The sequence below is a fragment of the Rhinolophus sinicus genome, linkage group LG10 (assembly GCF_036562045.2).
Source record: "Rhinolophus sinicus isolate RSC01 linkage group LG10, ASM3656204v1, whole genome shotgun sequence".
Taxonomy (NCBI): Eukaryota; Metazoa; Chordata; class Mammalia; order Chiroptera; family Rhinolophidae; genus Rhinolophus; species Rhinolophus sinicus.
Window position 1 is genome coordinate 83,105,216 of NC_133759.1, and position 24,666 is coordinate 83,129,881.

General features: G+C 40.1%; 1 protein-coding gene across 1 annotated transcript in view; it reads left to right on the forward strand.

Moving 5' to 3' along the window:
- The window catches only part of NDFIP1 (Nedd4 family interacting protein 1), a 44,897-nt gene extending 36,929 nt beyond the window's left edge, over positions 1 to 7,968 (forward strand). The window contains exons 7-8 of the mRNA XM_019739096.2: positions 1,038 to 1,143; positions 6,947 to 7,968. Of these exons, the coding sequence (XP_019594655.1) occupies positions 1,038 to 1,141 (104 nt within the window). The 3' untranslated portion in view covers positions 1,142 to 1,143; positions 6,947 to 7,968. The remainder of the gene's footprint in view (positions 1 to 1,037; positions 1,144 to 6,946) is intronic.
- The last annotated feature ends 16,698 nt before the right edge of the window (positions 7,969 to 24,666 follow it).

A 24,666-nucleotide genomic window follows, 5' to 3' on the forward strand; every position in this document is an offset into this window, starting at 1 on the left:
AGCCCAGTGCTAATGAGTCTTGGTTACTGCCAAAACTCCGTTCTGAGCACAAAGAGTTTTCTACCACTAAGTATATGGTAAAATGTGTCCAGAAGAAGTGGTTTCCTAGGGCTGGGGAGAGGGGGAGCAGGCTAATGGGGAGTGACTGCTATTGGGTACACATTTTTTTAGGGGTGATGAAACGTTCTAAAATTAATTACGGTTTTGGTTGTACAACTCCATAACTATACTAAAGGCCAGTGAATCATACACATTAAATGGGTGAACTTTATGGTATGTAAATTATATCTCCATAAAGGTGTTTAAAAAAAATGTGTCTAAGACTCAGGGACCGACTCTGAAGGAGGAGGCCGGAGCGTCTGAACCGCCATTGGAGGGGCACGTCACCTTCCAGCTGTCTCTCCCAAGAGGTGCAGACTGCAGGGAATGTATGGATTCTGGTGTAGCCGTGCAAAATCAGTCTTACTCCTTTACCTGCCTGGTGAATAAATGGCAAAGGCCCCTGTTTGTATGTAGTTCTTAAGACTGAAGAAAAGGAGTTGAATGTTGAGAAGATTACTGCTGTGTAATAGGTGAGGAGGTCCTGACATCTAGTGGACAACATTCTGTACTGTCAACGGGGGAAGGATCCCATGACAGGAAAAGATGAAACTCGTTTTCACTTGAGAAAAGCAGTTTATGATCTCTCTTTTTTGGAGTTAATTCTCTTGGAATACTTTTTTGGAACTCAGAAGGAGGGTTTTGATAGTGCTTCTCAATGAGGCTTCCAAATGTGAATGTTTGGCCCCATCTTATTTTTTTATTTCCTTTTTAGACCAATTAGATTCTGAATATGCAAAAGAGACTTTTATTTGGTTCTTGAGATTGTTTGCTTACTGAGAAATGGAAAACTTGGAAATTTTGGAGGAAATTGCTCGTGTTTCGATGGCTTTTAGCAGAAAAACGATGAAGTAGTACTACCTAGAGGGGTATTTTTGGGGAGGACTTAATGTAGATATTATAAATTCATTTTTAACTTTTCTTTTTTTTTTAATTAGGTTTTCTCCTGTTTCTCAGAGGATTTATCAATTATGCAAAAGTTCGGAAGATGCCAGAAACTTTCTCAAATCTCCCCAGGACCAGAGTTCTCTTTATTTATTAAAGGTATTAAAGGAAAGAAAATGTATTCTAGTCCCAGTGTATCTTGTGATGCATTGCAGGTTTCTGTTCAGGTTTAGAGTAGAGCATTGCTCCTGTGGGTAGGGGATATAGAAAAGGTAAGGAAGCCGCAGTCCTTGCCTTCAGCAGTTTCGGGTTTTGAGGGTGTTTCTACAAAAAGCTGTGGAAAAAGGTAAGTTAGAAAAAACTGCCGTAGGAGAAAACGTTACCTCATATTCTGACAATGCAGAGAAGACGGGGTCTTAGTAGTCTTCAGGGAGCTAGGATATTTGGCTGGGAATTGGGGTTTTAGATCTTTGAATCCTAAATCCCAAAGTCACTGCTTACTGTCATGCCAGTTCCAGAGGGCAGTGTCGAGAAGGAGCCTTTGAGGCCTAGTCACTCAGCTCTGATTATATGGGGCCCCGAAACCCCGAGTTGAAGATACCATGGGATCCTTTAGGAGCTCCTTTTACCTGGGCTGCTAACAAGCCCACCAAGGTTTCCATTTCTTACAGTCAGGGAGGCTTTCTGGTGCTTTGCTTCAGGGTCACACCCTGATGTTACCGCGCTGGTGCTACGAGGATCAAACCCAAGGAAAGGAAGAGGAGAAAGGGGCTTTTTCCCAGCCTAGAACCGGAGGACAAGCCCTGCCGAGGCTCACCTTTCATTCACATGTGGTCTTCCCCAGAGGCTGACTCCATCTTCCATCAGTAGCTGCGAAAAAGAAGAGCTAGGGAGTCTTGGGAAAGGGTACCGGAGAGCAGCCTTTCTGGCAACAAGGTCTGATAGGCCTTCTTGGACTTCACTCTTCGTTCCTTGACTGTTGAGTGAATCAGTCCTGGCGTGGCCCCTAGGTATCTTCAGCAACACCTGGGGGCCAGGCCAATCAAAAGCCTCAGGCAGGGCTTTGTAAAGGGTGTAGGAAGTGAGATAAACCAGAAACGTAGGCAGAATTTCTACTAGTGAGAGTTGGATGGTGTGGGGAAGAATTTCAGAATCACTTGAGGCAGAGTGGAGAGCGGAAATACAGGCATGGGAGTGTGGTGCTTGCTCAAGGACAGCAGTTTGATTGTAGCATAAGGAGTATTGAAGGTGAAGGCTGGAAAGCCAGGTTGAGACAGTGTTCTCAAATATCTTGAGTACTAAGGCCACTTACAATGGGGTCAGTAGAATTTGTAGAGTAGCCCTTTCAGCCCAGGGACGGTTGGCTCAGTGCAAGGCTAACCCCATGTGAACATCAGTTTGTTGTGTATTCACTGTTGGGTTATCATAGTTTATGCAGGTAATATGCTAAGAGTGGACTTCTCAGTTTACGGATTCATGTAGGTCTTAGAATGTGTGTTTCTCAACAAGAAAGTATCTACCATATTTAATTTGCCAGGTGGTGGGGCAGCATTGAAGGTTTTTAAGCAACAGAATAACATGATGAGAACTTCTTGAATGTAACAAAATTTTTTTCAAGCATGGTATAATAATAACATTTATCAACTTTCCCATATATCAGATGCTGTGTTAAGCACTTTGCATGTATAGTTAAATGTAGTTATGCAGGTAACAGTAGGCTTTAGTGATAGATAAGCTCGCCTACGTGCAGGGTGGAGTGGATTCATAATGCATTTTTTATGAAGGTTAAAGCATACAAAGGACTCAGTCTTGTGTTGGTTATAAAGTTGGTTTCTTCAAGAGAATATGTACTTTTATTTGAAAGAAAATTTTAGTCATTAAGAGTACCATTCGTGTTTATGATTTTTTTTCAAAAGAAAGGTAATGTTTATTGCGTGTTTAAAAGTGTGTAGCATGTCCTGAATTTTAAATAGGTTGCAAAGACTGGACACTGATGGATACTGACCCGCTGGCCAAGGTCCTAATGCCTGTGATGGGTCTTTCTTTGTGTCTAAGACATCCTAACTTTAGGAGGCTTATCAGATGTTCTGTGCAGGTTTATGCAATTATCATTGTCATCTTTTTTTCCTCTCCATGTCTGATTATAATTTATAGTTACTTGTGAGCCTTAGGTTTAACTCTTACCTACCACAGATTCAAAAGTTGATTCTTTGGGATTGCCACAGTTTGCCTTCTTGCAGAGGGCGCTGAAATCACCTACAGATTTCCCCTAATCCATTGGTGCCCAAAATATACTAAGGGGACAGATTCCTTCCTTGTTTTAAAATAATATTTTCTATAAGTCTAGTTGAAAGGTAGCTTTCTAAATGGTCTGAGGTCACACCTCTGTCTATTCTCTTCATTCTTCTGTTAGAGAGAAATTTCCATCTTTATTAGGGGATTACACATCTTCTTCATCTTGCTTCTAATACGTAACAAATAACCAGGTGGAGAGAAACCCTGAACTCAAGGTTTTCTGAATCATTAAGGACTTTAGTGAGGGTTTTTTTGTTTATAAAATTCATTATTGTTTTGTTTTAATTTTCTAAACTCCATGAGATGTTTTATGGGAGTATCCTAAATGTAAAGAAAAGCATCTTTAGGGTTATGATTTGAACTAGGCAGTCCTTAGTAATAAAGCTGTTGGAGTTGTGAAGGGAAATTACAGATCTGCTTGTCTCTGCGTTTTGGAGTCAGGAGCCTTATGGTGCTTTAGGAGTTCTCAGGAAATCAGAGTCTGTGAGCTTCCCCCATTGGAGGGCAGAGGAGGGTTTCTTTGCTTTTCTGTCTGACTTTGCTATTCTAGTTGATTTGAAATCATTCCTGACATGCCCAGAGGATTCAGAGCTCTAAATGAAAGGTTTGGGGGCTTAGAGCAGCATTTAGAATTCTAATGACTTCCTTACTAATTTTCAGTATCCCCAGAGGGGATAAGCCATAATATCCCATGAGACTGAAGTTCTTTTGTCCATAGGCAGGGTAAGAACTGTCCGGACGGAATGTTTTCTTTAGTTCAGAGGAAATTTAGTTTAATTAAGTTTAAAGATGTACTACAGAAATATCATGTAAAGTATGAAGATTTTATTGTTTTTCATTGGGACTTCTTACTTTATTTAATGGAGATGTCACTAGTTAAATGTCAGCTGTAGGCTTACTTTTTGCCAGAAAGACACTGGGTAGGAAATTTTTAAAATAACTTTGCTGTATCAGAATAACAACTCAATTCCTAGGCTGTACTAAGATCTAGCATTTTACTGGAAAAAGGTATAAGCATAGTGACTTTTCTGTTCAGGCTACCCAAAACAGAGTACACACCTTGAAACAAACCTTGAAATGACGCCAAAAGGCCTCTTTCTAATCAGCCAAAGTAGCTGTTACAAGCCGAACACTGTCACAGGGGCAGCTCAGGTTCCTTTTGAAACCCATTTAAGCTTAAAAAAGGAAATTTGGTTTCCTATCCCACAGTAAGCAAAACTAGAAGGAACTACTAGAGGTGGGCACAGTGGCATCAGGAGAAGTATGACTGACGAAGCAGAAAAAACAAAATACTCCTTTTATGTTGTTGAAAAAGAAACAGGTACCTTTTAGAAACATCTTTATCTGAAATGGTGAAAAATGTAAGGTATTCATACTTTTTCTTATTTACCAGTTAACGGGAAAATAAATTTTTATGGATTATCATTTCCTCTGGTGCTGCCAGGTAATTGAGTGGTTAGCTCCAGTAGTAGGTGGTCACACAGTTAAATGGGATCTAACACTATTCCAAAAGCACTTGTATATATGAAGCTTGCTCGATTTTAAATTCTGTTATTTTAACCACATCTGAAATAGAAGGTGAGAGAGAGTTTGTAAGTCCTGGCATTAGTGAGCTAGAGAGGGCCCTTTGTAGTAAGTGACTGTTGTGACCTGGGGAGCTATGTATGCCATCAGACTTTTTCCATATGATGAGAAATGCTTTCATTTCTCCCTTTCTATAATCTTCTCCCTCCTCTTTAGTACCTCTCTTACTAAAGAAAATTCTCCATGAGTTAAAGTTTGATTTGTTGGACTCTTGTTACAAAGTAACAAGACAAAAATGTTTCCATGGAATTTTTGCTTAAAAAAAAAAATCACATAGTGCCCAAGAAGAAATGGTTGTCTTTCTCTTGGAATTAAGTGATCTGTAGGCTGTTGGATTCCTGTTGTTCCTGAAGTGATAGGATAGGATCTACAGTTTAGTAATGACGTACATGGTCCCTAAAACCTGTCTGTCTTCCAGTTCGTGTTCCACCCTTGTTTTTGCAACAACTTGAGAGTTAAGTTGATCTAAACAGGCCTCCAGGTCTTAGAGAGCAGTGAGCAACTCTCAAGCAGTTTTCACTTGGAGTTGGTCTGGAGATTGAGATCACCCGTTAGTAACCTACCTGGGTCCTCTTAGTGGATCTTTAATTTTTGTTGGCTGACTATGACTTTGGGGGTTATGTGAAAAACTAATTAACTTCTGTGGAAGCAGCAGGAACTAAGGAAAGCGGCCAGTTAGTTATCTGGATCATATGATACGTTCTTTTAAACCCTAGTGTTTTGACCTAATAGTAATTATTACATTAGTTTTTATCTATTAATAGAAATTGATAAAACTAAAGTTATTTAGGTTTCTGTTGAGTTCAGGCTCATTGCGAAAACCTCCATTTGACATTGGTCTACCAGTATTCTTTTTGCTTCTTTTTGGCTTTTAGAGTTCCTTATATATTGCGTTTTTGTCCTTGTACATTTTGAGGCCTCTCAATCTAAAGAATAGTTGCACTTGTGTTGGTATCATATCATTGGTTTACTTCAAATCAAAACACCAACTGAATTTGGAATTTGGAAAAATACTAACAGTTTTAAAAAGAATGTGTTTATTTCCTCCAATGTTGTAGCTTCTCTGCATTTTGTAAGCCTTTTAAAGACTCACGCAGTTGTCTAATCAGAAAAGATATAAAAGGGCTGGTTGTGGGTTTTACAGTAATTTGGAAAGATGGAAAAATAAGCTAAAGGGCTATACATGTGTCCATCCAACTCTCATTTGGTGCGGAGTAGCAGAGTAGTTTCTCAATAAATATTTGTTAAGTACTGTATCTCTTTAGCATTTGTTTAGTTACTTGTACTTTTTCCTGTTATTTCCATGAGAACCAAAACAATTTATTATGCTGGTATAGAAATGCCTCAAAGTATTGGGTGAAAACTACATTTAACAAAACATAGGGACATTATTGTTAGAGCATTTATTTTAATCCTGTACTTCCCTTTTTAAAAATTAGTTTGGGGCTACAGATATTTTTTTCCCCCAGAGATAAGTGCCCCAAAATATATTGCCTTTTTTTCCTAATTGATTAAAAAAAGTATTTGTGATGCCTGTGAGTTTAGAGTCATTTTTTAACTATGCCACGCTGTAAGTACAGTATGACATCACTGGTATCCTTACTGGAAATTTTCCTCGCATGAAATCGGGCAGAATTGGCAGGGTAAACAGCTCAGGTGTATTAGGAAAATGACCTGTGTGCTTGGATCGTACTGTCTCTTTATCCCCAAATTTCAGTCGTTGCTGTTGAGGGTAAGTGCACGGTGGTGATGATGATGACGGAAGTGCTGTTTGCATTCTGTTCTTTTGTTAGGAGGTTTGGAGAGAGAGAGAGAGAGAGAGAGAGAGAGAGAGAGAGAGAGAGAGAGAGAGACCCCTAACCTCATGGGTCTTAAAGAAAGCATTTAAGTTCTTTCTAGTTCTAGAGTCTTTGATAACTTCAAGAAATTTTGATGTTATGATGTCAGTGTATAGTAATCTTAAAACTGTGTTAAAATGGACTTCTTGTGTCTCTAAACATCCTGCCTTCTTTTGTGACCACATCCTTCTTTCAGCCAAAATAAGCTAACTAGAGTTTCAATATTCAATATCCTTCTCTGGCAGATGTTTTCTGGCAAAGGCCTTCCTGCGTTTATGAATTCTCTCTCAAGAAGCAAGAGAACACCTGCAGGAAGTGAATCAAGATGCAGAACACAGAGGAATAATCACCTGCTTTAAAAAAAAATAAAGTACTGTTGAAAAAGATCATTTCTCTCTCTTTGTTGCTAGGTGTAAAATTTTAATAGTTAATGCAGAATTCTGTAATCATGGAATCATTAGTGGTTAATGTTTGAAAAAGCTCTCAATCAAGTCTGTGATGTATTAATAACGCCTTATCTATTGTTTGTAGTCATTTTAAATCGCATGAGCCTTGTCCCTGTAGTCAGTAGGGGGCAGTCTTGCTTTACTCATCCTCCATCTCAAATGAATTTGGAATTAAATATTTTAGTGTAAGATATGTATAACGCTGGCCATTTTAAAGGGGTTTTCTCAAAAGTTAAAACTTTTGTTATGACTGAATTTCTGCACATAATTCATATTTGCTGTTACAATTTAGAAATGTATTCAGTTGTACTGTGAGCACTTGGAAGCAAAACCATAGTGCAAAATACATTTAAGGTGTGGTCAAGAATATGTTCTTAATTGGTAAATAATAAGCATTAATTTTTTTGTAGTCTGTATTCTAAATTTGCAGTATCCATTGTTTGTTGTGTAAAGGTGTTGTCTCTGTACAAAATAGAAAGGACAAGGACAAATGCAGCTTAATTACTAAAATGCAGTTTTGACACTTTCTGTATGATTCAAGTCCCTGTCCCTTTTTCTTTTTCTTTTCTATCTCCTGATGATTAGGCCAGGGGTTAGGAGTAGGGAGGGGTTTAGCTACTAGGGGCAAAGAAAGAATTAGCTTGGCACTTTTGAGATGATCCCTAACATACTGTACTACTTGCTTTTATGATGTGTTAGCAGAAACTGATGCGTTATAAATGTAGAATGATGTGCTTTCTGCCAAGTGGTAATTCACCTTGGTTTGCTATGTTAAAACTGTAAATACAACAGAACATTAATAAACGTCTCTTGTGTAGCAACTTTTGCTGTAGATTAGTGTTTAATTTCTTGGTTTGCATTTGTTGTTTGATAAGGCAATTTTTTCGAATCTTCATTCATACTATAAAGTTCATTCAGTAACTATAAAAAAATTGGTCTTGAGCCAATTTTTTTCTTCTTTTTTGGCACGAGAATTTCTCTTCTTTCATATCATACTTAATGCATTCCTAAAAATGTATGTGAAAATTGGTTCTGCAAAAGATAATGGAATAAAATAGGGAGGAGTGGTAGAGATGTTAAATCATTCTGGAATTCCCAATTATGCTTCAATCTTAGATAATTTATTTCCAATATTTTCTGCATGTCCCTTGCATTTGCCCTTTCAGTTGAACACAGCTAACTGGTGTAAGTCCTGTGAGCACCGAGTTGAGGCTAAAGATTCCTCACTCCTCCTGATTGCTGTTTTTGTCTCAGTTGTGTTAAATTTAGAGACCAATGGTTCTTAAAATATCAGCCATTTGATTTTTTTCCCCTTTTCCACTTAAATAATGTATAAAGAAAAAATGCAGCAAAATGGTCAAATAACTACACAAACTCGCACTAGCGTGGTGTGACAGCTGCACGTGTTTATCTGTTGCACGTGAGCATCTGGGATCAGCACAGCAAGTCTGTGTAGGGGTGTCCGTGTGTAATGCACAGAAACGTAGGTTGTTTGAAAGCCAAACAAGGAAATTGAGAGCCTCCTGGACTGACATATCAATGATCATTCTAACTAGTTTATTAATTATTGTAAGTAATAGGATAGTATGTTCTTGTTCAAAAGTTATATTTTGCTATAGATAAATGGGTTTCACGAAAGTCTCTGAAGATATTAAAATTTTGATTTCGATTATACCAACAATAGAGTTTGGACGAGTGTATAGCCTATAATCCGTTTCATAATGAATGTGTCTCTAACAGGCTGAATAAATGTGGACATGTGCATCAGAGAGAACTATTTAAATTATCTTACAGGTCAAAATAGAAGGGCCCTAAATCACGTTAACGCAAACATTGTAGACTCGTTTTGTGTTTATTCTTTAGGTCCTTGTGCCTTATTTGGTTCTGTATATTCAGAGAACTGAAATATTTGGAATTCCTATTTCTACATATTTGGCCATCTGTAAGACTTTGTGAAATGTAAACCTATAGTTTGATATGCTTTAAGAGTCAGGAGGATATTTTTTTTCTTTTAAATGTTCTAAAAATTAAAGTCTCTTCAGATGCATGAAGTTGGTACCGTAGGTCACCTAGAGTCCTTACTGTTCAGGGTGGAAATGTTTATACGGCACTGTTACTTTCCATTTTTCTCTCATTCTGTCTCCCTTTAGTAGGTTCATTATTATTTTTTCTTTTTAAAGATTTTTATTTTTAATTTTACATCTTACAGTTCCCACTGTTTTAAATTTTAAACCCAAGTTTAGGTAATTGAGGTTTTTTTTAAATCCTGTAAAGTTTTGTTTGTTTGTTTGTTTGTTTATTTGTTTGTTTGTTTGTTTGTTTTTTTAAAGATTTAATTGGGGAAGGGGAACAAGACTTTATTGGGGAACAGTGTGTACTTCCAGGACTTTTTTCCAAGTCAAGTTGTTGTCCTTTCAATCTTAGTTGTGGAGGGTGCCGTTCAGCTTCAAATTGTTGTCCTTTCAGTCTTAGTTGTGGAGGGCGCAGCTCAGCCCCAGGTCCAGTTGCCGTTGCTAATTGCAGGGGGCACAGCCCACCATCCCTTGCGGGAGGGGAGTCGAGGAGGCGAACCGGCAACCTTGTGGTTGAGAGGACACATTCCCACTGAGCCATCCGGGAGCTCAGCGGCAGCTCAGCTCAAGGTGCCATGTTCAATCTTAGTTGCAGGGGGCGCTGCCCACCATCCCTTGCAGGACTTGAGGAGTTGAACCAGTAACCTTGTGGTTGAGAGCCCACTGGCCCATGTGGGAATCTAACCGGCAACCTTCGGAGTTAGGAGCATGGAACTCCAACCACCTGAGCCACCGAGCTGGCCCAGTAGGTTCATTATTAAGAATAACCTCTAAGGGCCGGCCTGGTGGCTCAAACGGTTGGAGTTCCATGCTCCTAACTCTGAAGGCTGCCGGTTTGATTCCCACATGGGCAAGAGGGCTCTGAACCACAAGGTTGCCGGTTCAACTCCTCGAGTCCCGCAAGGATGTTGGTGATGGTGGGCAGTGCCCCCAGCAACTAAGATTGAACACGGCACCTTGAACTGAGCTGCCACTGAGCTTGATGGCTCAGTTGGTTGGAGCGCGGGCTCTCCAACCACAAGGTTGCTGGTTTGATTTCCACAAGGGATGGTGGGCTGCGCCCCCTGCAACTGGCAACGGCAACTGGACCTGGAGCTGAGCTGCGCCCTCCACAACTAAGATTGAAAGGACAGCAACTTGACTTGGAAAAAAGTGCTGGAAGTACACACTGTTCCCCAATAAAGTCCTGTTCCCCTTCCCCAATTAAAAAAAAATAACCCTCTAAGAAAGAGGGTGGGTCTTTAAAATAAATTATTTGAAAGGGGATATTGAGGAACCACTGTTATTTGTCCAAGGTCATGAAATAAACTGGCTTTGACCCTCCTAGCTAAGGAACAACAAGGGCTCCTTGACTACAGAGGTCCTTCATGTCTCTTGTTACCATTTGGAATTATATAAACTATGTTTAAAGGATTCTCTATAGCCATTTATCTTTTCCAGAAAATCAGATTGCTTTGTGTGAGAATAAAAGGTGTTATTAAAATTTACATGTTAAAAAATGTTAAGAATGAATATACTAATGGGATCAATTTTGTTTAGAGTTTTAAAGAAACAAGATTTTTAGTGAGCGAATGATATTCCAATGTTTTTGGTGTTTTTTTTTTCTTTTTTTGCATTCTTGGTAAGTGTAAGTTATCTGACTTGAGCTGTGGACCATCATGAGTCATTAGTAGCACAGATGAAATGACCTTTGCTATATTCTGACACTAGGATATGCTCCCCTTAGCTATAAAGTGTTTATATTTAAAGGAAGAAATAACTACTGCAAAGGAGTTTCAGGGCCAATAGAAATGCTTATTCAATTAAGTGGTTGCCTGAGGCAACAGGGTTCTGGAGTGAGAATCAACAAAAACATACCCTTCGAATGGAATGGAGCATGGCCTTAGCTTTCAATCCAGCCCTCCCACCTCTACCCAATGTCCGATGTCCGGCCATTATAAGGGTTGGCATAGTAGGTATTGAAAAATCACTTAGCTCTGATTCTAATAAATACTAATAAATAACTCTCAAAACATGCCAATAATAGAACTGTACATTTATGTAAGGTGTGAGGGAATGTTTTATGAAAAAGTAATTGTGGCTTCTATTACCCGAATCTGGTTCTTGGTGAAACTGCAATGATGAATCCAGGTAAATCACGTGCAAAATAGTTTAACTTTATATATAGTTAACTAATATATATATGTATTTATGTATGTGTATATATATATGTGTATATATATGTATATACACACATATGTACATACATAAAACTATTTAAATATTTATATTTATATATAGTTAACTATAACTATGTGTGTGTGTATATATGTATGTATATATATATATGTATGTGTGTGTATATATATATGTATATATATATATATATACATATATATATATATACACACACATATAGTTAATTTTCCGGTTCTGCTGGTGTTTTTCAGCTTTTTCGGTTTTCACCTTTTCAGGCTTTCTGAAGATGATTTGAGGGATGGTGAAGAGTGTCACAAAATGTAAAACATGTTTCCCTAGACGGTTTGTGCATTTTAAAAAATCTTGTTTTGCATATTTTTAAGCCTAAGTAGTGTTTATAGTCTGTTACATAGATAAGGTGGATTGAGTGAAAGCATTTATTAAAGCAACACTAAAGTACTCGTGGTTTAGCTTTCCCTTTTGCATATACCTGTGTGCTTTTGTGTCTGTGTATAGCTGTACTCATTTAGAACACCCTCAGAAAGTGCTCGTTGACAGGTAGCCCCTGATTAGGGCGCTGCTACGAAAGTGGAGGACATGTCAGAAATACACCAGGAATTCTCGAAGGGGACAGTAAATGTAGGTTGAGATGAAGAGGTTTTCCAGAGGAAAAGATAGTGACGGAAACTGATTTTTATACCATCCCCATTCTAAAATGAGGCTGTTTCATAACCCAGTTCATGTATTACCTACAACTTGATAGCCTATACAAAGACCAGTTCTTATGGCAAATCTATGAATGGAGAGCTGTACTCCTGAGGACAGGTTACAAGTCTATAAAATTTGAAATAGTCCATCTACTGCGTTGCATTTTGATCCCCTCAGATCTCTAGTTAGTCTCAGAATTTGTCATTTGCAGAATAGGTATTACTCAAGTTTTGGGTTGATATCTGTTTTTCCTTAAATGCCCATTTTTTCTTTTCTTTACCAAAGAGCATGTTTTCTGATTTTGAGAGTTTTAATTTTTAAGTTCATCAACTGGTGAATTCCGTAAGATGTAAAACTTTTAAACCTGAATAGAGAATATATTAAATATAGAGAATTCTCTTGCATTTATGCAGGTTTCCATCCAGGTCAGAAATTGTGATGCATGCAGCTGTGTGAAATAGACATCTTCCAACCCTGCTTTGTACGTTGTTCATCCTGCTCTAAAAGTAATTGGTTTTTATCGTTTATGGTGGAAATGAAATGTTTCAAAAACTTTCCCTCATCCCTATGTGATTGCAGGTTTACAGACACTAAGTTTACAGACACTAAAACTGAGAAAAATGGTTTCCTTCAAGTCGGACAAAGATTAGTGCTGGAGCTCTGACAAGACTGTATTCTTTGTTAGGCATTAGTTTTTGGGAAGGGTCACGAGTGGTATATGCAGCCTGGGAAACAAGAAAATGGGTCAAAAACCTAAAAAGAATCAAGTAGAGAAGGTGATTTTTTGACACAAAACATCAGCTGAACTATAGAACTAAAGAAGGGCTGCGTTCTGACTATGAAGCCCAGCCTGACTTCTGGAATTCATCCTGAGCCGCAGTGATTTTTCACCTTGCATGTTAGGGTTTGCATTATGTCCCCTACTGAGAGCTGCTTCCCCCGTTTAAGCCAGTTACTTCCTGAGCCAAGTGGAGAACATTGGAGCAACCTATTATCATAACTCGGCTAGAGTTACACTTGATGAAACATCCATCTTTTCATTTGCACAACAGTCAGGAATGCCTAAAATGTTCCCTTAAATGAGGTTTTAGAAAGAATTTTGCCATCTGCTTCCTGATTCCACGTCTTTATTTTGACAACATTTCACAGGCTGTATTTGGCAGTCACTGGGTTTAGATGTCATTGTGGTCATTTTAATGTTTTTTCCCCCTCTGGTTATCAACACTGAGGATTTTTACATGCATGATTTATTTCCAGTTTATATGTTAACTGGTATTGCAGATACATTAATAAGTGAGCCACTGGATAGATCAATATTTTCACCCACACTTTTATTACTAGCATCATTTGGTATTGTATTGTTAAAAATAGAAAGAGGAAAGGGAGGGAGGAGGGAAAGAGAGAAAGAAAGAAAAAAGAAAGAGAAGGCACTGGTGTCCTAAAAATTAGCAGGCCATGTTTTTCTAGGTCTCAGTGACTCAAGCCTTAGATGTGTGTGCCCGTGGTCATGTGATGAGAAAAGCCTTGCTTGGGGTAGTTAAGTATGTTTATACTGAGGTATATGTGTGAAATGGGGTTTAATCTGTACTAGGTCTCCCACATATTTCTGGCCTTAAGCCCTTCTCTGACTTAGCAGTTCCCCAGATTTAGGTATTAAAGTCAAACTTTTTAATGTTTTTCTAACACCCATCCTGTAGAGGTATATAAATGGTCAGACTTGGTTCCTGCAGCAGTTCTGCAGAGCTTCCAAAAAAGGATAATAAGTACTCATTCCAAATCTTCACTCCATAGAAGAAGGTTGTATAGAAGAAACTTGCAGACCATGTATACCTATATGTAAAATTGTGAGTTAGTTTTTCATTAAAATACTTGATTGTTGGGTAAAATGAAGAATTATTTTGTCTTCATGTAGGTCTTCTCAAAGTTCATGGCTACAATATTTCCCTCTTTATGCCAGGACTGTGAGAAGGAATGTGTACGCACAGCAGTGGGGAAAGGCAGTGGGGAAATTAATTTCTAAATATTTGGGTAAGAGTGATTGTGGACTCTTCCTTGGAGGTCTTTAGAAATAGGGTAGCTTCTCCTTGTTTGGACTGGTTTAAGGGTAAAGGGAAAGGCATGGAATTAGCAAGCCCTTAAAGAGCTCTAGAGGTTTATATGTGGCCCATGTCAGTGACAGATGGGACAGTAAGTGCGACAGATGTCACGTCTGCTGTTCCCAGGCCAGGCACCCTTTAATGTGGTGACCTTCGGGAGCAGTCCTCAGTAGTCTGCGAGAGGGAAAGGAGTGTGTCTAAACTATGGTAAACCTAACTTGGGTGGCTTATTACCTATTGCTACATTTTTTTTGAGAGCCAATGAGCAAAAAGAAGTCACACTTGGCTCAGAATTCCAAAATAAGAAAACAAAAATCCACCCTGTAGTTTCCAAAGCCATTTTCAAACCCTTGTATATTCTGAAGGAATTTTATTTCAGTGGCGGTCCCTAATATTATCTTTAAGAATCCTTCTCCTAAGGAGAACTGACTCTGGGTGATGAACACACAATGGGATTTATAGATGATGTAATACAGAATTGTACACCTGAAATCTATGTAATTTTACTAACAATTGTCACCCCAATAAATTTAATAAAAAAAAAAAAAAAAGAATCCTTCCCCTAAGAGACCATGGATAGAAGGAAGAAGATTAGGTAGGTAAGAAGGGCCCTGGAGGAAATGAAGTCTGATTTGTTAAGAAAGGAGGACGGGAGAGGATAGCAAATCGTTTCCTTTTGTTGTGTGCTCCTGCTTTAATCCTTTAGACTCGCAGGATAAGATTGCCGGCTAATTGCTAGGAGCTCCCTATAAAAGAGGACTGGCCTAAATTGAAGAATAAATTTAAAGAGTGACTAAGGATATTTTTTAAATTCCTCTTTTATTCAGGTCACCTTTCTTTACATACGATTATGTCTCCCCGAAGTGGTTGGATACCCTCTCGAGAGGTTTTCTTTACAAAAAAGAAAGAAAAAAGTCCCTGAAATTCCAAAGACTCTTTCACCCTCCCCTGTAGCATTTATGTAAGAGTGTGATGAACTAACTAGACTGTAGTTTAAGCTTTAAAAAAACAAAAAGACTAATGTGTTTTATGGCGGCATTTTTATACAAGTGACTCATTGGTAAAAGTATATGGACCATTTTAAAGTGCAATCCGATCTTTCAGGGAGAGACATTTAAATTCTCTGAGTACAGACACTGTACTTAGGACAAATTATTTTGTTTGTACCTTAGTGCCAGTCTCAATCATGTCCACATTGGCTGCTTATTTTTAAGTAATACCTGATCCATCCAAAACCAGTATACTAAAAATCGTCGTTAAAAACATATCAAGTTTTAATAGCAAGCCATGGATACTTTTACTGCTTTTTATTTATTGCCGGGTGTATTTTATTAGAAAGAAAGGTAAATAAATGTGTTTTGCAGAAAATATGTAGCGTAAGTCAGCTCCGGTAGCAGTTAGGTTATTATTTTTTAACTAGATGGTGGAGCATTTACACACTTAGTTTATTAGTGACCTTCCCATAAATTTTTTAGGAACACAGAGCCAAACAGAGGTCATAAGTTTATCCAAGCTGGTCCTTGAGAGCACTGCCTTGGTGACATCAGACAGCTGAAGAGAAGCCAAGACACCTTCCCTACATCTTCAGATTCCAAGTTCCTCGGCTTCACCTCCATCTACAGTATTTTATTCCCCTCAGAAGGACTTAAGATGAAATTTGGAAAATCACCTGTGTTAAGAGTGACGAACTTCTACTTTTGAAAAGTTTCTGTTGTTAGAAATACTTGTGCTCTTGCTTTTTTCTTTTTCTTAGCTTGGTGCAAAAGTCATCGAGATTCAAAACGTTCAAAATTGCAAAAACTTCAATTACTTTTGCACCACCCTAATACTTGCTTTACACCACTTTTTTGAGCTATAACTGACGTACAAAACCTGTACATATTTAATGTATACAACTTGATGACTTTGGAGATAAATATACGGTGATGGTTTCACCACAAACATATCTATCACCTCCCAAAGTTTCCTCCCACCTTCTTTATTATTATCTTTTTGTGTGTGTGATAAGACCACAGCATACGAGTAAGATCTACCCTCTTAGCAAATGTTTAAGTACACAGAACAGTATTGTTACCTGTGGGTACTGTGCTGTACAGTAGATTGCTAGGAATTCATTCATCTTGCGTAGCTGAAGTGCTCTGGCTTCTTGCATATAGTTGTTTTAGGCCTCTGTTTAATAAAGATTCATTTTTTAGCCGGTTATGATGTGTATGGCCGTGTGCTGCCTATAGCATATGCAACATTTGTACAAGACAGACCCTGGCCACACGAGGAGGTTCTGCTCTAGGGAGAGGGTTGGGCAGGACAGAAGACAGTGCTTTTCTATCCAAGGAATCTTAATACTCCATCCTTTTCTCTGCCTTATTTGTGTAGTGGCGGAAGAAGCTTTTTACACTTTGCAAGTTATGATTATCTGCCTCTAGTTTGCACCAGAAGGGCCCTAGAGATCTTCATAAACCCAGTTACCCTTCAAGGAAGGAAACAGTACTGCCACCTGGGGAAGCCACCTCGAGGGGTCTAGGAGAGGGGAGGAGGCAGTTTTTCCCGGTGCTGCAGGACTGGGACCTAGAATAGCAGCTGCACAGGGGAGAGAGGAACACACAGTCCGTCCACTAGGCCAGGCCTTGGACACTCGCTCCTCTCTTACCAGCTGTGTGATCTTAGGCCATTCGCATACACTACCCAAGTTCTGGTTTCCTAATCTGTGAACTAGAATATTTTTTCACTGGCCTGTCTTTAGTTCCAAAGAGAATAATGGAGGTAAAGTGTCTGGCAATGGAAGACAGCTCTTTGCAACTCTCCAACCAACTATAGCATTGGATCCAAGGGTAGGACATGAGAAGCGCAGACTGTAATTCAAACCAAGGGCATTCATTTCCTTCTCAGGACCATGTCGCTCTCCTAAGTTCTGCCTTGCCTCATTCCTTCTTTCCTAAAGGCTGTCATTAGACCATCCCTGGTAAATCATACCACTCTTCCTCCTAAATTCCTGCAGCCCTGATGAGAATATGACTTCCTCTTGCTTTCCTGGTAATACCATCATGCGTTTACATGGGACCTTATATTCACATACATGTTCGTCTGATCCCCATAGGTTACTATAAAAGAGATTATTACGCGTTCTTTACCATCAAGTAAACAAAACCTCCCTCCTCCCCCTGACAAATAATTTTTTGACACTCATCACATTGAAACACTATAAATCCAATCAACTCTGATTCTCATTTCCTTTCCTGAGTCCTATAGGCTCACTTTCTAGCCTCCTTTTTTCTTGGGCCATTTGTATTATATTACAGAATCTGCTGTACACTAGTTTTTGTGGAGTTAGGTCTTCAAAGCATCCTTTGAACTTCTCATGCTTTGCCTTGTTTCTTTCCGCACTTGCTTTCAATTCTTTGCGATTTCTTCACATATCCTCTATGCCAACCTAACTAAGTTTCTGGTACTTCTTAGGTAATTCTACTTCTCTGCCTTTTCCTGGCCTAGATGCCTACGCATCTCTTTTCTATGACTGCAGAGAGAGCCGTTTTCTCAGTGGCTACCTCTCCCTTTCCTTTCTCCTCAACTCTGGCCCAAGTCAATTCTAGTTACTACTTTCTGCCTTCCATCACCATCCCACTTGGCCCCACCCAAAAAGAAAATCACAGGCTTTATTTTCCTTCCTGAAGCCCTCCAGGTCACATGCCTGAAAACGTCTCCTAGGTAGATATTCCCAGCCTGTGTGTCTGTGGCTTCATCCCGCAAATTCAAGCCTGCCAGGTATGACTTGCCTGTTTTCTCCTTTTATTGGGGGTCTGTGAGGCTTTTCACAGATGTGGCCTTTGTCACAGTGTCGCCAAGCTCGCCTTTTCTCTCTCCATGTCCCTCTGTGTTAGTTTGGTTTGGTCATTAAACAGAAGATGTTGGGGTGTCCTCTGCTTGCTGTCCTTCCACACTGTGCATGAACCCTGGGGTGTGTATGGAAAAGCACCTGGCTATTGACTGGCCCCAATTTTCATAATCCTCTCGATGGCTCTGAACTACCTTCCAAGATACACTAGGATTCTGTAAGCTTTTAATTGGAGTTTATCTTCTAAAAATAAATTTAATCATTAAAAACATAATAAAATGTCTTTATTCAAATGTGTATTCAACCTATGTAGTTATTTGTGCTTTCATTTACAGACCTAAGTGGATCAAGGATTAAAAATGAACATATGAATGAATTTGCTCAATAAAAGCAGCATTTTATCTGATTCATATATTGGGGTCTCAATAAGGTTTTATTGGCCAAAAAAAACCCAAAAACAGTTCTGCAGTCAAAAAAAAGAAAAGGTTTTAAAATCACTGCCCTACGTGAACACCCCAACTGATCTCTGCATTGTACCTGAAACTTAGAACATCATACATGTTCTAAGGGGTTTGATTTTGCAAAAATAACCAACAAATCTAAAAGTTACCTCTAATCCCACTACCCACCAAAATCAACTGTTGTTCTTTTCAGTCTTGTTTTTATGAAGTTATCCTGTTACATACATAGTACGGTACTCGCTTACCAGTAGTCTGGTGAGATGAGGTCTCTTATAAAAGCCATTCTGCTGATGTCAGACATTACATTTTTTCAGTCTTTTGTTACACGGGAGACTATCTTACATTTTCCTGCTCTTCAACTACTTTTAATGAATCTTAAAATGATAGTATTTTGGGGGCCGGCCCGGTGGCTCAGGCGGTTAGAGCTCCATGCTCCTAACTCCGAAGGCTGCCGGTTCGATTCCCACATGGGCCAGTGGGCTCTCAACCACAAGGTTGCCAGTTCAATTCCTCGAGTCCCGCAAGGGATGGTGGGCTCTGTCCCCTGCAACTAAGATTGAACACGGCACCTTGAGCTGAGCTGCCACTGAGCTCCTGGATGGCTCAGTTGGTTGGAACACGGCTCTCAACCACAAGGTTGCCAGTTCAATTCCTCGAGTCCTGCAAGGGATGGTGGGCTGTGCCCCCTGCAACTAGTAATGGCAACTGGACCTGGAGCTGAGCTGCGCCCTCCACAACTAAGACTGAAAGGACAACAACTTGAAGCTGAACGGCACCCTCCACAACGAAGATTGAAAGGACAACTTGAGGTTGAAAAAAATCCTGGAAGTACACACTGTTCCCCAATAAAGTCCTGTTCCCCTTCCCCAATAAAAAAAAAAAAAAATCTTAAAAAAAAAAAAAAAAGATAGTATTTTTTAAAGCAACTACTAATGCTGCTGCTAAGGAGAATGACTAGGCTTTTGTAACAGTTAATAACAAAGGCTTTAACTTTGTCTTTCATTGATAGGTGTCCAAAAGAGACCCAATTTCTCTGTTGATCTCAAATTCACATCAAATTCCTTGATCCCAGGGATTAACCTGACAGTAAATATGTGTATTAATTGTTTTGTTGCAGATGCCCACTGTAGATGGATAAAGCATTGGGTACCACTGATGGAGCATTTACTGTGTGCTAAGTACCCTGCTTCATTCTTTATACACATACCTCATTTAATCATTGTGCCAAACCTTTGAGGTGGGTAGTGATATTAGCCTCATTTTATACTTTTAAAAAGGAGGCTCAGAGCAGTTAACTTGTTTACCCCTTGAATGGTAAATCTGAATGGTAAGTTTGGTTTGTGTTGTCATAGCATGACGTGTTAGCAGTGATACAACACCTGCCCCTCCCATTGTGCACCTGTTTCCATTCCCTCTTTGTATTTTCCTGCCCCTTCTTGGTCCATTTTTAACTTACTCCTTTCTCTTCCCCCAGGGCTTCAGGTCTGCCAACTCCCCTTCATTGGAGGTAGGAATGGGGGATTCTGGCCTAGAGGCACAGAATATTCGCGCTAACACAGCTGCCTGAGATGGTCTCTGGTCCTTGCATATTCTCCATGAAGTGGGCTCATGCCCTCCTCTCACTGCTGTGCCACCCCACCTGGCCTGGCCTTTGACCTTGGCCTCAGCCTCCCCAGCTTGCACTACAGGGTTTTTTATTTCCCCTCTAAGCCAATGAGGCAGGACTGGATGAAGATAGGAATCTTTCAAGCTACTGCTCCATTGAAGTGGTTTCTGCAGGCTTGTAGAGCTACCCTGCACCCACAGAACAAGATCCTGGTGTCTTCACTCTCAAATTACACAGAATGACATCTTGAGACAGTATTTCAATACTAAATTCTTATTAATAGCTTACATTTATTCAGCACTTACTGTGTCCAAATGCTGTTATAGTGCTTTTCATGCATAATATCTTTAACCCTGTAATATTAGGGTGGTGCATACGTAATTGCGGTTTTTGCAATTTTTAACCTCTTAAACCACAATTACTTTTGCACCAACCTAATAATTCAAGAGCAAAAGTGCTGTTGTCCTCATTTTATGCTGAGGGAGCTGGCTTAGAGAAGTCCAGTAACTTGGGGAGGGTCACAGTGCATAGAGCAAGCATCCAAATCTTGACCACCACTAACCAATACTTCTTCCTCCTCCCCTACCCTTTTATTTTTCCCTAAGGTAAAATCCATGTTGATTATGGAAACATTTCAGCTCTGATTTAGTAAAATCTGCCTTCTGTCAATAGTGCTAAATCTGGAGTACTTTTTTAATCTCTTAAAATACCACTAATGTGTACAGCTGTGACCCTTCCTGTCGTCTTTAGACTTCTAAGAATAGCCTGTTTTCATGTCAAAGGGTGTTTGAAGCTGCCGTACTGATGTCATGTATATTGAGCTATTCATGAGAAATATTTCTTTATTTAGATTTGAGGACTGATTACTGAAAATAAAATTTGTTATATTAACAGGTCTATTATTATTAGTCTCATTCTTTTAAATTGAACTTTACTTTTTTTATACTCGACATGTAGGTTAAGATCTGTTGCAAACCTGAAAGGAAACAATCTACAATTTCTTATTATCCTTTCATACGCCTTTCCAGGAGCTTTACAACTCTCTAACCAGTACTTCTCAAAACGTAGCATGCATTTGAATTGCCTGGGAATCTTGTTCAAATGTAGATTCGGCTTTAGGAGGTCTCGTCGGCAGCTCAAGGTTCTGCATTTGTAGCGGAGTTCCCAGATGCTGCCCACACCGCTCTAATCCACTTAGTATTCAAGAAAGAAATTCACATTCAAAACTCTTAACGTTACAAATGCTATTTCCTAAATAAACCCAAACTCGGAATGGTTAAAAGAAACAACCCCTGTCCTCTGGCTTCATAGCAATCTGATTTTCTGGGAGTTTCTGTGGGCTTGACCTTGACTCCCTTTTCGGTTTACATTAGTGCATGCAGGTAAACTCACCAGCTTCCTCTCCGTGCTTCTCTGTGAGCTGAGTCATTCACTTCTTACTACCAGTGTGATGTGGGTGGGTCATGGCTTGAACTAGCGCTTCAAGGAACTGCAGTGAATTTTCTAGAAAACATTTTCTCAGTCTCAATTGTTACGAGATCTCTGTGAGGTGGGGCAGGAGCCAGGGACAAAGATTCGGAGCCCCAGGACTGAAGATCAGCTTGGTCCTACCTGTGTGCGTTTATCTGATAAAGTACAGGAAAGGTTTGCCTCTCTCCCACCCCCACTCCGCCTACCCTGAGCCTTGGCCGCGTCTAGAATGGACTCCGGATGGCAGTTGTGGATGCTCAGAGCACAAAAGGTTTCTTGTTTGCTCAAGGGTCTATCAGTGTTTAAATAGAACCGGCGGAAGCACAGGCACACCATATCAGCAGCTTATCGGGGCCCATGGTTTCCCAGGTACATTGCTAGTCCCTTGAGTTTACCCAGCGCCATCAGCACTGAGTTAAAAATTGCAAGGCCAGGCTGAACTGTCCCAAGATAGGGCAGGGAGAACAAGCCAGTCACTGAGTGAAGTGGTGTGTCTGGGTCCTCGAGACCATATTTGCATTCTGCCCACGTAGAGAATAAAGCTGTGGTGGCCTGTGTGTTAAGAGGCACCCAGAGAGAACCGAAGTCTGGGTTAGGAATGCATCCAGAAAGTGGGCTGATGCAGGCCTTTCTGGGATGGAGATACCTCTTGGTATCCTGGCTCCCTCTTAGTTTACCAGGTAGTCAGCTGAGGACATGGTTAAAGGAGGTGTCAACTGGAACACCTTAAAACTATGCAATTTTGGTGTTTGCAAGTGTGCCTGCACGCATAGTTTTCTGGGAGTGGATCCACGCCCACATGACCCACAGGGCTAAATGCTCCTGTACTCTTTGGGCTGCATCTTCCTGGAAGGAAGTTTTCAGGACAGGTAGGTGGGTAGCCTGCTTTAGAACGAGTCTATACTCATCGCTCCTACTGTCTAAACACTTGCTCTATGCCGGGTGCTGTGCTAAGTACTTTATGAGTATTACCTCATTTCATTCTAAGAACAGTCTTAGGAGATAGGAATTTTTATTTTACAGATGGAGAAACTGAAGTTTAAAGAGTTATGATTTGTCCAAGGTCACAGAGTTAAGTATAAAGCTAGCATCTGAACCTGGGCTTTCTAATTCCATAGCTCTCAGCACCATGGAAGGCTGTCTCTAATGTTTTAACATACTTTTTCGAGCTTTTAATGGACATTGGTTAATTTGCTTAACTGGCACAGAATTGTCCCAAATTTTAGCCATCTAAAAATCAGCTTCATGGGGTGGCCGGTTAGCTCAGTTGATTGGAGCGTGGTGCTGATAACATCAAGGTTGCCGGTTCAATCCCCACAAGGGCCACTGTGAGCTGCACCCTCCTTAAAATAAATAAAATAAATAAAAATAAATAAAAATCAGCTTCATGAAATTATTTCCCTACTTATATACCACCTATATTATTAGATTACTATTTAATTAAAATTTTTATTATTTAATATCATTAGATTTGTTATTACTTAGCCTCATTCATGAAATAACCATTGATGTGCTGGTTTCCTTTTTCTTGAATTCACACTGAAATAACTACATAACCCTTCAAATGGAAAGGGTTACGCCCCACCTAACATCATTTAAGGTACCATCAGTGGATGGGTACTGACTGTACTTTGCGCAGTTATGATGAGATGTAAAGGCTGCATGTCTCTATTGCAGCAAAACGGGGGGTGAACTACAATAGCCTTTAGACCCCCCCACCCCAGGCAGTCTTTCCTGCCCACGCCTGGGCTGCCTCTGGGTGGTGCTGGGAGCCTGTCAGGGGGCTGGGCTGATTCCAGAGACGCCGCCGCTCTCCTGGTGGAGACCACCCTCTGTATCTTTCAGGGCCTGTTTTCACTACTGTCATGAGAAAGTGGTACCAAGAAAAAGAATATTACTTAGCTTGTCTTGAAGGGGTTGGAGGGTTCCGGGGACTGGGGCAAGAATCTGTACTCAGTCACTGTGTGTTCCTGCTGAAGAGAATTGTGGGGTACTGGGGTGATGGAAGAAATAACTGCCAGAGGCAGAATTTGAGTGGTAAGGGGTCCCAGTTTAGGCTGAAAGAGGCCTCTAATAACTCTATTTGTTCCCATTTTCTTTCTAACTAAATGTTCCTCCCTAAATTCCATCCTCTCTGGGACATAAATTAAAGGGAAATCCGAAGTGCTATGGTCTGAAATTGTGTTTGCATCTGATTTACATTGCTGTGTCTTTAATACAAGCAGCTAAAGAATAATTCCTCACTTCCTGACATAGCTGTAATACCCCAAATATGCTAAGACCCTCAGTAACTGAGCACCCTCCTTTTTACCCCCCGTAAAGTTGCATTTTACATGTTAAACTTCCCAGTCTTGGGCCTTTTGCAACTTTATACTTGGCAATCCTGCTAACTGTCTGTCAAGTAAGAGAGGATAGCAGCATACTTGTACGGTGGTGGTGGTGGTGGTGGTGGTGGTGGTGGTGGTGGTGGTGGTGGTGGGGTGGGGGTTGAGTTCCTGGAGTCTGTCTTCTTTCACCGGCCTGAAGAAATTAGCAAGCGGGAAAGTTTCTTTTTGAGGACTGGCCTTCACATCTCTGACTAGGCCGCCTGTAGCAGAAAAGTGGTGTCTGTCTGCCCCACAGCTGCTCTGGCATCTCCAGCATCCCAGATGCTGATTGCCTGTCCATGGCGATTCTGCTTGTTACTGCTTCAGTACCGCCATGCTTCTTTTCAGTGCGCTTAGCTTTCTTGCGCTTCGCAGATGTTGCGTGTGTTAAAAGTTGAAGGCAAGACCCTCCATCAGCAAAAAGATTATGACTGCTTTACTGCAAGTCTCGTTTTACGTCAAGTCTCGCTTTACTGCAAGACTTGCTTTACCTCAAGGCTCATTTTGCCGGAAGGCTCACTTTATTGCAGCGGTCTGGAACCCAACCTGCAATATCTCTGAGGAATGCCTGTACTAAGATGTGAAAAAAAAAAATCTGTAAAGAAGAAAGAAAAAAAAAGGAAAGTCTGCTCTTGGATTGCACTGGGCATTTTGCATTCTGACCGTCCTCATCCTTGTGGGTCAGCAGTAGCTGACCTGGGAGACTCCTCTGGGAACCGCAGCAGTTCTGGTC